Source organism: Monodelphis domestica, chromosome 2 (genome assembly GCF_027887165.1).
Source record: "Monodelphis domestica isolate mMonDom1 chromosome 2, mMonDom1.pri, whole genome shotgun sequence".
NCBI classification, from domain to species: Eukaryota; Metazoa; Chordata; class Mammalia; order Didelphimorphia; family Didelphidae; genus Monodelphis; species Monodelphis domestica.
In genome coordinates, this window is record NC_077228.1 from 466,431,149 (window position 1) to 466,443,459 (window position 12,311).

Below are 12,311 nucleotides of genomic sequence, written 5' to 3' on the forward strand. Positions count from 1 at the left end.
CAACGTTAAGAGACCTAGAAGCTGGTCCCCATCACATTGGGTAGATCTCTTGCAGTACATTTATAGAAAGAAGAGGACAATGGTTATATAGGATAAGAAGACATTAATGGAATAAGACTTATACTGTGGGACAGGGAACAGCTAGAAGACCCAGAGGATTGACAGCCAAGCTTAGATATGGCAGACCCTGGGTTCAAAAATAGCCTCAGACACTTCCTAGCTGTGTGACCCTGGGCAAGTCATTTAATCCTCATTGCCCAACCCTTACCCTTCTTCTGCCTTGGAAACAATACACAGTATTAATTCTAAGACAGAAGGTAAGGATTTTTTAAAAATACATACTGTGGGATAGAAAGCCCACAAGAAGACACAGAACCATATGTACTGAATTTTGTATATGTCTTCAGGGAAGATATTATTCAGGGAAGCCAAACCAGGTCAGAGAGGTTCATTCAATTAGTCTGATCACAGAAGAGGTATCAGAGAAAATAAAAAAGGAAGAGAAAAGATGGTAGCCTTGGAAAAACAAGAGATCCACGTTTAATTCTGGCCTCTGACATTTAGTAGTCCTATGACTATAAGCAAATCACTTAACTTCTCTGAGACTCAGGTTCCTGATCTGCAAAGTGGAACAATATAAGTATAAAAATTGGATATGTCAAGATGAAGGAATTCCCTCTACCAGTAGAGGTTAATACCTTCTCTGCATCTCCCAATCTTAAAGAATTGCCTAAAGGACTAAGACATTAAGTCACTTGCCTAGAATCACACACCCAGAAGCAGAACTTGAACCTAGTTCTTCCTGATTCTATGGCTGGTTCTCTATTCACTCCTATACTACATGTATACCATTACAGATGATATATCACCTATAATTCCTATCTCATAAGGCTGCTATAAAGATTATATGTAATATAACATGTAATATTAAAAACTACATTAACACTAGCTATATCTTTTCCCCTGTATATTCCCAGAGACTGGGGGTTATTTGGTTTTGGTCTTCTATTCCCAGCCTGTAGCACAATGCCTTGCACATAAAAGACATTCAAGTGTTGTTGATTTGAATATATTAAAAAATTTATTAAATGAAATATCACATATGACAGTGATTTGTGAAAAGTATAAACATATATTACAAATCCAAGGTCCTTTTTCACCCAGAAATTAGAACTGTCAGATAAGGAGGATGAGAAAAGCAGAAACTATATTTTTATAGTATCTCAGAATTAGAAGTTTCAGATCAACTAATCCAACCCATATCTCAAAGCAAAATGCTGCTCTATTACATCCTCAACAAGTAAATTATCCAGTTTTCACCTGCATGCCTTCAGTTACAGGTATAAATGACTTTCTAAGTGACATTCTCCTTCTAAACAGTCAGAACAATTTTCCTACTCTTGGCCCTAAATCTACCTCCCTGCTACATATTAGTTCTCTCCACTGGGGTCAAGTAGATCAATTCACAGAAAAAGAGAATGAAAAGATTTCAGAACTGGATAGGAGCTCAGGAGCCAACTAGTCTGCCCTATAACCAAATAAGACTCCCCTTGATATATATTCAGCAAGTGGGCATGTAACTTTGGTTTGAAAGCTTCTACTAAGTGAAAAACTCACTACCACGTAAGACAGACTTTCTACTTTTTATGAATTGGGAAATTTTTCCTTTATGTTAAGCAAAAGTTTCTTTATTCAGTATTTCTGCCCACTATTCCTTTGGGGCCAAATACAACATGTCTGACCCCTTTTCCAGGTAATAGACCTTCAAACACAAAAATAGCACTTATGCCCCACTCCCTCCTATGTCTTCTTTTCTCCCAGTTAAATCTAGTTTTTTGCCAGTTTTTTCAAATGTTCTTCATGTGGCACCAATGTTAGGCTCTTCATCATTAAGATGCCCTCCACTAGGCACTCTCTAGCTTATTGATACCATTCCTAAAATGAGATCCCCAGAATACAACACAGAATTCTTAATATTGTCTGATCAGAGTGCAGCAGGACTAACGGCTCCCTAATCCTGAACATTATACATCTTTGAATATATCCTAAAAATGCATTAGCTTTTTGATTGCACTATCATAGATTCATATCGAGCTTCCACTAAATCTCTCAGATCTTTTTCACATGAATAGCTGTCTAACCACATTTCCCTTTATATTTATGAAACTGACTTTTGAAACCAAATACAAGACTTTAAATTTATCCTACTACTAAATTCTTGCCTTCTCATGGTATCTTTCAACAATATGGAAATAGTATGAGAAGCTTTTTCAAATGCTTTGCTTAAATCCAGGTTCTATGACATCTATCTAATTCTCAAGTCTAGAATCCTCCTAAAAAAAGAGTTACTGTTACTACTAATTAAGGGAAACAATTCCATGCAATACAGCCTACTCACTTTTAAAATTACATGTCCAAAACATAAAACAGGTTGAATGAATTTTCTACATTGTCTTTTAGTTTTTCCTTAACCTAGAGCTGACTCTCAAGTTAAATACTGAGCAACTTATAAAAAGAAATGATTAGACTAATTCTTTATCCACACAACTCTCCCCACTTCCAAACGACCTTTCCCTTATAAATGCAGAGTTGTATGAGTTATATAAAAGTTCCCATACTCTGTTTTATTCTTTCCTTTTAGGAGTCATTTATTTTCTTTATATTTTACTTCATGAAACTTTATTTCAAGACTTTCTCATGAATTTATTTTCTTGCTGTTTTAGATGGATTCTTCCATTAAAAGAAATAAGATTGTGGAATGAGAACAAAATACAACAAAACTCCTTGAACAACTTTTCTAAAGAAGTAGTCAATCTGATGTTTATTTTACATCAGTATTAAGAAACTTCATTGTATAGTTTTTAAATGCTGATTTTAATAGTAAATGAATGTTTCTCAATATACCTAGCTCCTGCAGGTAAAAATATTCAAATAATTATATGACTATCTCTAGGTCAGTCACCATACACTACATTAAAATTTCCTGTAATTTCTCAACTTAATTTAAAAAAAAATATTTATTGAATACCTAGTGTGTACCAGTTGCTTGATGAGTTTGGGAGATACAAAGCTAAAATAAAAAATAGTCCCTATGCTCAAGAAGCTTACATTTCATTAAAAGAAACACCTTCTACTTCAGGGAATCTTCATCTCTTGTGTCCAAGACCTCTTTAGGAATCTAGGGAAGTCTATGAACCCCTTCTCAGAATAATGCTTTAAAACACATAAAGCAAAATAAAGCTGATCACAAAGGAAACCAATTATATCAGTATAGAGTTACCAAGATATTAAATAAAGTTCACTGAGTCTGGCTTAAGAACCCCTGTTCAACTCAACATAATATGTTCAAATTGCTATAAAACCCAATTATTCATGCTAATAAATTATCTGTAGGCAAGCCCACATCTAACAATCTTCCAAATATTAAGTAAAGTTACCATTATTAGTGACTCCATCTGCTAGAAATATGTAATACTTTTGGTCCAGATCGAATCTCTTCGAACCAGGAAGACTAATATTTCTCCTAAAAGAACACTGAATAACACCATCAGCCAGCCTCCATGCCATAGTTTCAAGGACAGCCTACAAAAAAAAACAAATATAACACACACAGTAGTTTTTCTCAGCATTTTCCAATGATTTGACAAAAGTAAAGGTGTAATAATAACTAATAATTATCGCAATATTCCTATGTGGGATAGTCTTAGAGTACATCTGATCCAAATGGCATAGTTCATTGAATTTCTTTTCTGTAAATTTGTGTGTTTCATTGTTTCACAAATCTCCATTGTCAAAAAAATTATTTCTCAGTGGCCATCAACCTAGTAGTGATACGTTTCTTCCTACTTAGTTATGCTCACCTTTAGACAACAGACAGAGTCTATCAAGAGAATAAAATTCAAAGTTTGGTAGGATCTGCCAAAGCTTACATTCTAGTTTATGGCATCTGTTAACCCAGAGTCACTTCTCTGATAGAGGCACCAGAGCTGGAACTTTTAATAAATAAGTTTTGTATTTGTAAAATGAATATCCATGTTGTTGACTCCCAAAGACAGAGATCAAAGAAGCAAGTGATGGACCTTTTCCCTAAAAAAGGAAACCTCTTGCATGGCTGAAGAAAGTGTAATTGTAAAAAAGACTTTTCTAACTCATTTTTATGGGAAAATGAGGGCCAGAGCTCTCTACACTCTAAATAGGACTTTTCTTCCAAATTTTTGTGATTTCAGGGTGGTGTCAAATAATAGAATTAGCCAAATGACAAGCAGGGCTGAAAGGATGTTGGAGATTTTCCCACAATTTTTAGTTCATACCGGAGAATCGAACACAGGATGACTTCGCCCAAATACATAAGAAGGATACATGTGCACAGTCTCATCTTCATGAATACACATATAAACATCATCATCACCCTGAAAAACATTTTTAAATGCAAAAAGTTTAGAGTACATAGAAAATTACTTTTCCTAAAAAAGAACTGACAAATTTTAGAATGTGCTTTGATAGTTGGAGAAAAAATTAAGTCATATGCTGTTTGCATTAAAAAGTTGTTGAGAACTCTGCCATTTTCTCTATTGAAAGATGTTTATTATCTGAAAATTAAAAGTAGGAGTTGCAGAGATCTTTGTAGGTTTTTAACTGTGTTTACATGTGTTTTCAGTGGAAAAAAGAGGGAAAATTGCACTTTATAGTAAATCTGTTGTCATGGACATGAACAAAATCTTTTTTAAGTGTTTATACTGTGTGTGTGTGTGTGTGTGTGTGTGTGTAAATGTTATGATTTTTTAAGCAAAATAAAGTCATTTAAAATGGAAAATTTGGTTTGCCTTTTTCTTTTCAAAGTGACCTTTCTTACAATTTGAAAATGCATGCAAATTAGAGTAGAAGCACTAACTGTCATATTAAAGTGAAGATATTTTAATTCTGGTGTATGGACAATAGAGTATTTTGTACTGGACTATTTAGTGAGTTTGTAGGGCCGTAATCAAATGTACTTATATTTTCCTCTCTCAATCTCCCCTTTTTTCAAAAAGTGAATCTTGTTATTAGAAGTGACCTTGAAAGCACAAACCATAACTTTAAAATTACATGCTAATGATAAGTTAAGTTTTTAGATAATATCTATAGACTTTAGGTATTCATTTATTCTAAAGCTCTCTTTATAGACTTCTTTAATTTAATTTGCTTCTTAAATTATCTAAACATACTGGAACATTGTTCCATAAGTAGGAGTAAAAGTAAAGGGAACATTGTAAAAAAGGTACTCCTCCATTTTAGAAATTTCATAGAAGAAAGCTAGGAATGTTTTGACATGCTCCCTAGATTTCAGGACAGTAGACTTCAAACATTTCAGAAAAAGGATTGATAGGATGCCATGACCTAAAGTTTCACAAGGGGCATCAGCCCATGAAGGAAAGGAAGCTCTCAAGAATAAAATTCTGAAGAACTGAAAACATTTAAATTAAGAAGGGAAAGAGGGAGCTACCTAAACAAATTCTTGGGAAGAGGCAGCTAGATGGCTCAGTAGATTGACAGTGAAGTCTACAGGAGAGAAGTCCAGGGTTCAAATCTGACCTCTGACATTTCCTAGCTGTGTAACTCTGAGCAAGTCACTTAACCCCCATTGCCTAGCCTTATCACTCTTCTGCCTTGGAACCAATATAAAATATTGATTCTAAAAAGAAAGGTAAGGGCTTTAAAAAAAAAATTCATGTACCCACACACAGAACTCACTAGCTAATGTATTTTTAAAGTACATGTATTTGAAAAGAAGATAGAAACAAGAGGAGGCAATAAAATAAAGAGAAAAACATAGGATGATCCTGTAAATATTTTTTTCTTGTTCAGTTATATATTCTTTGTGACCTGAATTGGGGTTTTCTTGGCAAAATACTGTGATAGTTAGCCATTTCCTTCTCCAGCTCATTTTACAGATGAGAAAACTGAGGCAAATAAGAATAAGTGACTTGCGCAGGTCAGACAAGTAAGTGCCTGAGTCCAGATTTGAACTCATGAAGATCAGTCTTCCTAGGGCCTTCAGTGATCTCTAAGTGAACCACCTTGCTGCCCTAAAAATGGAATAGGCAGTATTTCAAGTTAGTGAGCTTCCTCATCACTAAACCTGTGGGAACAGAGAATGGATGACTCCAAATAGAAGGTAATATTACAGAAGGTAAAGGGAATCAAAAGTGGGATTAAAGAATTAGATAGGCAAACTCTAAAATTCTTTTCAACCTTATGAAACTTATGAATACCATGAAACTATCCAAGAGTTACTACATGTGTGCTTCAGGACAGCTTACTGCTTTCATACTTGAGCAAACAGCAATTACAGAAATTAAATACTCACAGAATCCCAGGCTAAACTGAAAGGGATTTTAGTAGATATCTGGGCCAAATTGTATCTGACCAAGAATGTTCATTAGTCCTTTCTTTGAAAATCTCCAATAAAGGGGCAGGGAATCTACTCCTTCCCAAAAGGCAACCCATTTCACTTTGAGAGAGCTCCAAATGTAAGGAAGACTTTCTTTACATAAATACAATATTTGCCTCTTTCCATTTCTATTCATTGTTCTTCATTCTGTCTTCTAGGGACAAGCAGAAGAAGACCAACTCCTCTTCCATAAAATAGCCCTTCAAACTGTTGAAAATAATTATTGTGTCTTACACTGAACTTTTTCTTTTCTAGGCTAATTTTTCCCACCATCTTCCTAAGGCATAATCATGGACTCCTGATGGTTGTCCAACACATTAATAACAAACTAGTTCACTTAGAATCTGATCTACCTTAAGCATTCCTTACCTTTCCTCCTTTTCAGTTCTTAGATTATAGGATAGCCTACTCAACTACTGATTAGAAACCATTCCTCACATTCCACTTTCATAATTGCATAGAGAACTATACTTACCATCCATTGATCATGAGACAAAGCAAATGATAAATAGCCTTCATTAGGGCCACTCATTTCAATCAACACTGAATGATTCTGTCTCTCAAAGGAGAGAAAGAAACAGTGGTATTCATTCTCTGGATCACAGTTCACAGGATTTCTAATACAAAACTTTTTCCCCCCACAATCCAATGCACTGAACTAGAGAAAAAGAAAAAAAATTTTTAATGATCAGAAAGCAGGTCATCAACAATTATATAACAGACCCTCCATTGAAATAACAGTTTTCAGAAGAATTAATCTTCCTAACAAAGAACTACCAAATAAGGGAACAAAACTGCATCCAGATCAACTAACATAAATAAGGAATAATCAGCATGGGAGTTAGATTGTAAACTTTTAACCTACAATTAATTTTAATGAAATCCTTTGAAATCCCAACTAGAACTGGCCTACAATTATGTTAGTATTAAAAAGTCCTCATCAATTCACAAAATGCCTCTTTAATGCTGCTCAGGAGCAAAGTCTCTAATATACTCTGATAACTCCTTTGTGCAATTCTGAAAGAACACTTAAAACTATTTTTTGTACTTCCCTTAATAAGGTTCATTGTTTTGCAGGGACAAACCAAGAAAAAACTCTAGTGAATATCTAAAAATTCTCATGGAATTCAAATACACTACAAAAATACTACTGAGATTCAGATATTTGGACACATTTTTAAATAATGAATGGGGAAGAATGGTTATAAAGAAAAATATCTCATCAAAAGGTCTCAAATGTACAACCTATGTCTGACAGGACCTTTTATCTATGATCTTGTTAATGTATGTATATTGTATATTTTTTTAGAGAAAAGACACCAGATCAGCCATACTTTAAACACTATTGATAATCTAAAAATTTGTTAGTAAAGTTAGTTCTTTCACCACCACAGATCCAAACCTCTGTACAACTTATTAGCCAGTGCTACTGAGAGGTACAGTGGCCAAAAATCACTTTGATCATTCTCTTGCTTTTGATTTGGATCTGATCTCTTCTGAACTTAGCTTGGCTGGTCCTCAGGCAACATATTTAGAGTCTATAACCAGACTCACACCTAAATATTTCTAACCTAGTCCTGAGTCAACTACAAATAGAGTTTTTTTTTTTCATTAAGAGGAAAATTATCGAATATAAGGAGTTGGGAAACACATGAATTTCTAGTGTGCTACAACTTAAGAAGAATATTGAAAATCTAAAGACTATACAGAAGATAAAGTAGGATGCAAAGGGAACTATTTGGGGGTTCACTTGGAAAAGATAAAGACATGTTGAATACATAATCAGATGACATCTTCAAATATCTGAAGGATTATACTTATCAGTAAGAGAAAATCAATTATCTAGACATCTTCTAAAGCCATCTCTATTACAAAAGCAGAGGATTTAATTTCTTCATTTGCCCTATTGATAATTCCATCCTTCAAAAGATGGAGGTATGAACAAGGGGAAAGTCTACAGTGAATCTGGCTCTTACCAATCAGAAAGAGACTTTTGTGTGGTAGAAATAATAGAAAATTTGCAAGAAAGTAATCACTCTCTCCTAGAGTTTGAAAAAGACAATTTCAAAGGGATATGAGAAAGGATAAATAGAATACCATGAACTAAAATTCTAGAGGTAAAGTCATTGGTGTCTTTGACATTTTCTCAGATCAGAATACGGTAGTGTTTATGTCATGAGTTGAGATGCAGCTTTACCCTCTTTAAGGAAATTTCTTGAGTATCCTATATATGAGGAGAGAGAAATACTCTGAGCAACCAGGACCTGTGGGTTCTCTGCTACAACTGTTCTCTAAGCTTGAGGACACTTTCCCCAGAACACTGTATATATTTGTGAGAGAGCATGTCACAGCCATTGTAGCAGGGTGGGGTACCAACCATTCACATATTCCACCTTTGTATATACCTGTATCAAAAAGCTACTTAAACCTAGCTCACCAAACAATTCTCAGCTGATGATCTTGGGAGGAACCAACACCAGAGAGGAACCTAAACCAATGGTGTTAAAGAATTCCCCTAAGCTTTCAATGGTACCACTAGAATACTGATGTAGCCAAGCTGTGGGGACCTAACTAGTCTATAACAGTGGTTGGATCCTTAGAATTCATATGGATGCAAAAGGACAGGACCATTGCTTAAAATGTATCAGATAAGAATGACATCAGATTGTAGATTCAATGGGCTACTTGTTTCTTAATTTACTTGTTTTTTTTTTCTATCAAGGAGAATGGTCTTTGCACTGGAAATAATAGAACAAATATGGCTAACAACAAATTGCTATCCAAATTAAGTAAAGCTTTGGTAAGAGAATAATACCTCAATGAATTCACATCATTTGTTCTAAATGAACTATCCTCAAGCTCGGAAAGAACCTGGCTCTTTGATCAGCTTCATTTATCTAACCACAATGACAAATCCATCAATAATTTTCTTGAGCAAATATACACTCTATTAATTCAGAATCTCGCTGAATGGTGCCATTATACTTTCCTACACAGAGTACCTGGAATTTTCTGTATTTTATTATATAAGTCCTAACATTTCCTAATATTTTAAGTCTTTTCAAATTTTCCTTACAATGCTGAAAATAACACTATTACAAACCAGAATTTCTACTTCATTGTCTCCTTCCTTTATTCATATTGGTCAGCTACATAATTGCCAGATTTTTTTTACATTGAGTGTCTCAGAGAATAAAATTCACTGAAGTCAAAGACAGAAACAAAGGTTCAACATACACTAAAATATGCCACTCACGCTCCCAAAGTATACCAAGAATTGAAAATAATATGGGTGCTCATTGATTATAGAATAGCTGAATAAATAGTAGTATATAAATGTAATAGAATATTGTGTAATAAGAAATGACAACTACACAGAATTCAGAGAAATTGGGAAGATTTTGTGCACTTTTGACCCAGGTTAGTAATAATGGTTACCACCCTTTTCTCTATTTCCCCTTTGAATCAGGAGATTTAATTTGCTATACTCTTACAACAATTAGCATATGTTTAGCCTATTTAGTCCACTTAGATACATTTGGTTTCTACTTCTGCTGTTTTATGAAGTTTATATTAAATGAAAAGTTAGGAACATAATCACAATTACTTAAAGACCCTACTTGGGAAAATCCCTATAATTTCGGTAGTGGTTCAGCTCTCTACTTTGATTTAAGTTTATACTATTTCATAAAACAGACTAACTCCTAGCCTTTTTATAGTTGAGGCAAAAGCTCGTTACCAAAAACATTTTGATTAAAAAAGCAAAGATAGTCAGCAAAGATGTTCTAGAGCCAGTTCTAAGTCACTCCTGAGAGTCAATTGTTAAATTTTCAGTGTGAATATTAACACTTCAAAAATCAGCAAATGCTACAAATCAGGGCATTACTTTTTGTTTTGTGGATTGCCTGGACTTAGGAAAGTGATGGAGAAAGGACTGATAATGCAGAGTAAATTTAAAAGTATGTCATATGCACTTATTTTTCTGGAAAAATAATTTTTAAACATTTACCAGTACAATACTGATTTTATGTTAACATTGTCTCATTAGACAAGCACAGGAAGAGAACGTTGAAGAACAAGCGATTGTCTTTTTTTGAGATTTGGTCTTTGAAAAGATGAACACAACTGTTTACTTCAGCATGAGTCTTCTGGTCTAAAACACCTGTAGGGCCAATAGTTAACTTCTCTGGTTCTCTCAGTGCCACTAATCCTTTCTGCCTTCACTCTTGAGTCCTCCCTCTTGTTTCTAGCTCTCCAAATTTCTTCTTCTGCCAACTTTCTCTTCTCTTCACATCCCTCAGAAGTTTAGCTGGAATTGCTCTCTCCTGATTCACCACTAAAACTGGTTTGTTGCTTTAGACAAGCTTTACAAAGTATGTCTCCTTTATCTTCCCAATATGACAACATTCCTATGTGGCACCATCTCACCTTCACTCCCTCCAAATCATTGAAGGAATATTTTTTGCATCTAATCAAAATGCTTCTTATTGATTGATTCAATAGAGGTTCCTAGACCTTGTTTTCACCAAATTCACACCTCTGGTTGATTAGTTCAGAAGAGAAGTCCAGGATCTCTGTAATTACTAAGGCAGAGGTATAGAATATTCCTCATATACTAATTCGGACTCAATATATAGGATCAGAAGAACAGTATACACAATGCCTACAATATTGTTTAAAAAAAAGTATTACTATAAGGGAGCCAAACTCTGACTAATTAAGAAAAACAATAATGGTCCTGGTGAACAAAGAATGAAACAAATCCCTCCCCCTTTTTCCTCTAGTGTCTAGGGAGTCTGAGGGATGAGCATAACATATTCTCAGATGAGAAAGCTATCAGTTATTTGTTTTACTTTTAAAATTTGTTATAAGGAATTGTTTCTAATGGATGAGGCGGGACACAAGGGGCATATGATGCCTGAATAACAATGATTAGAAAACAAAAGGCATTTTTAAACTTTTTTAAAATAATGCTACTTACCGATTTTTTTAGAGTGGCAATAGGTCTTGATGTTGGTGAAGATACTGTTGTAGTTTGGGACATTGTAAAAGGATGTACATTTGATGGGTAAAGTATTGGGCTGCGAATCTTAACCCAGTAGATTTTGAACTTCTCAACAACAGTGGCTCTGAAATATCATATTCATAGTCAAAATATACTAAAGACTGGTTATACCTTAATGACCAAATAACAATTTTAAGAAACTCCTATCAGAATAGACCAGGCATAGAAAGGTATATAAAAACAGTTACAAATACCACTGTGAATGACTTTAGACAAATTTCAAAGCTCTTTAGCACTGTCTTTCCCAACCAGATGAACAACTCTTTCTTCTCTCTTCTTTTTATATCTTCTTGTTCTGCCATCTTTCTTCTCCTAACCCCTCTTTTCCTTATATAATACTAGTACTAGGACTGGAACACTGCTTAAACTTTTGGCATTTGAAGCCAAAATCCACTGGGAATTGCTCTAGTAAATGGAAACCTAAAATTTAAACTATTCATTTTGTACAAGGTATAGCATTCTTTTTTGAGTTTTCCATGTAATTTTTTTATTTTTTTGAAATTTTTTTATTTTTTGTTACATTTTAAATTCTGAGATATCTTCCCTCCTTGCAACTCTGTGCTAGAGAAGGTCAGCATCAGACATAAGTCTATATGTATTTATACATATATATATGCATTATATAAATTCATATTATATATATGAAACTATGCAAGGCATACTTCCATATACCAATTCTTTCTCTGGGTATGAATAGCATCTTCCTTTACAAGTCCTTTGTAGCTGACTAGAATATTAATGTCATTCAGAATAGCTTAGTCATTCTCAGTTACTCTTCAAACAACATTGCTATTACTGTAAACAGATGTTTTTTGG

At 34.2% G+C, this 12,311-nt stretch overlaps 1 protein-coding gene across 1 annotated transcript in view; it reads right to left on the reverse strand.

Moving 5' to 3' along the window:
- The window catches only part of FRRS1 (ferric chelate reductase 1), a 53,769-nt gene that overhangs the window by 20,970 nt on the left and 20,488 nt on the right, over nt 1-12,311 (reverse strand). The window contains exons 5-8 of the mRNA XM_001381821.4: nt 11,412-11,559; nt 6,906-7,088; nt 4,311-4,409; nt 3,438-3,582 (exon numbers count right to left, since the gene is read on the reverse strand). Of these exons, the coding sequence (XP_001381858.2) occupies nt 3,438-3,582; nt 4,311-4,409; nt 6,906-7,088; nt 11,412-11,559 (575 nt within the window). The remainder of the gene's footprint in view (nt 1-3,437; nt 3,583-4,310; nt 4,410-6,905; nt 7,089-11,411; nt 11,560-12,311) is intronic.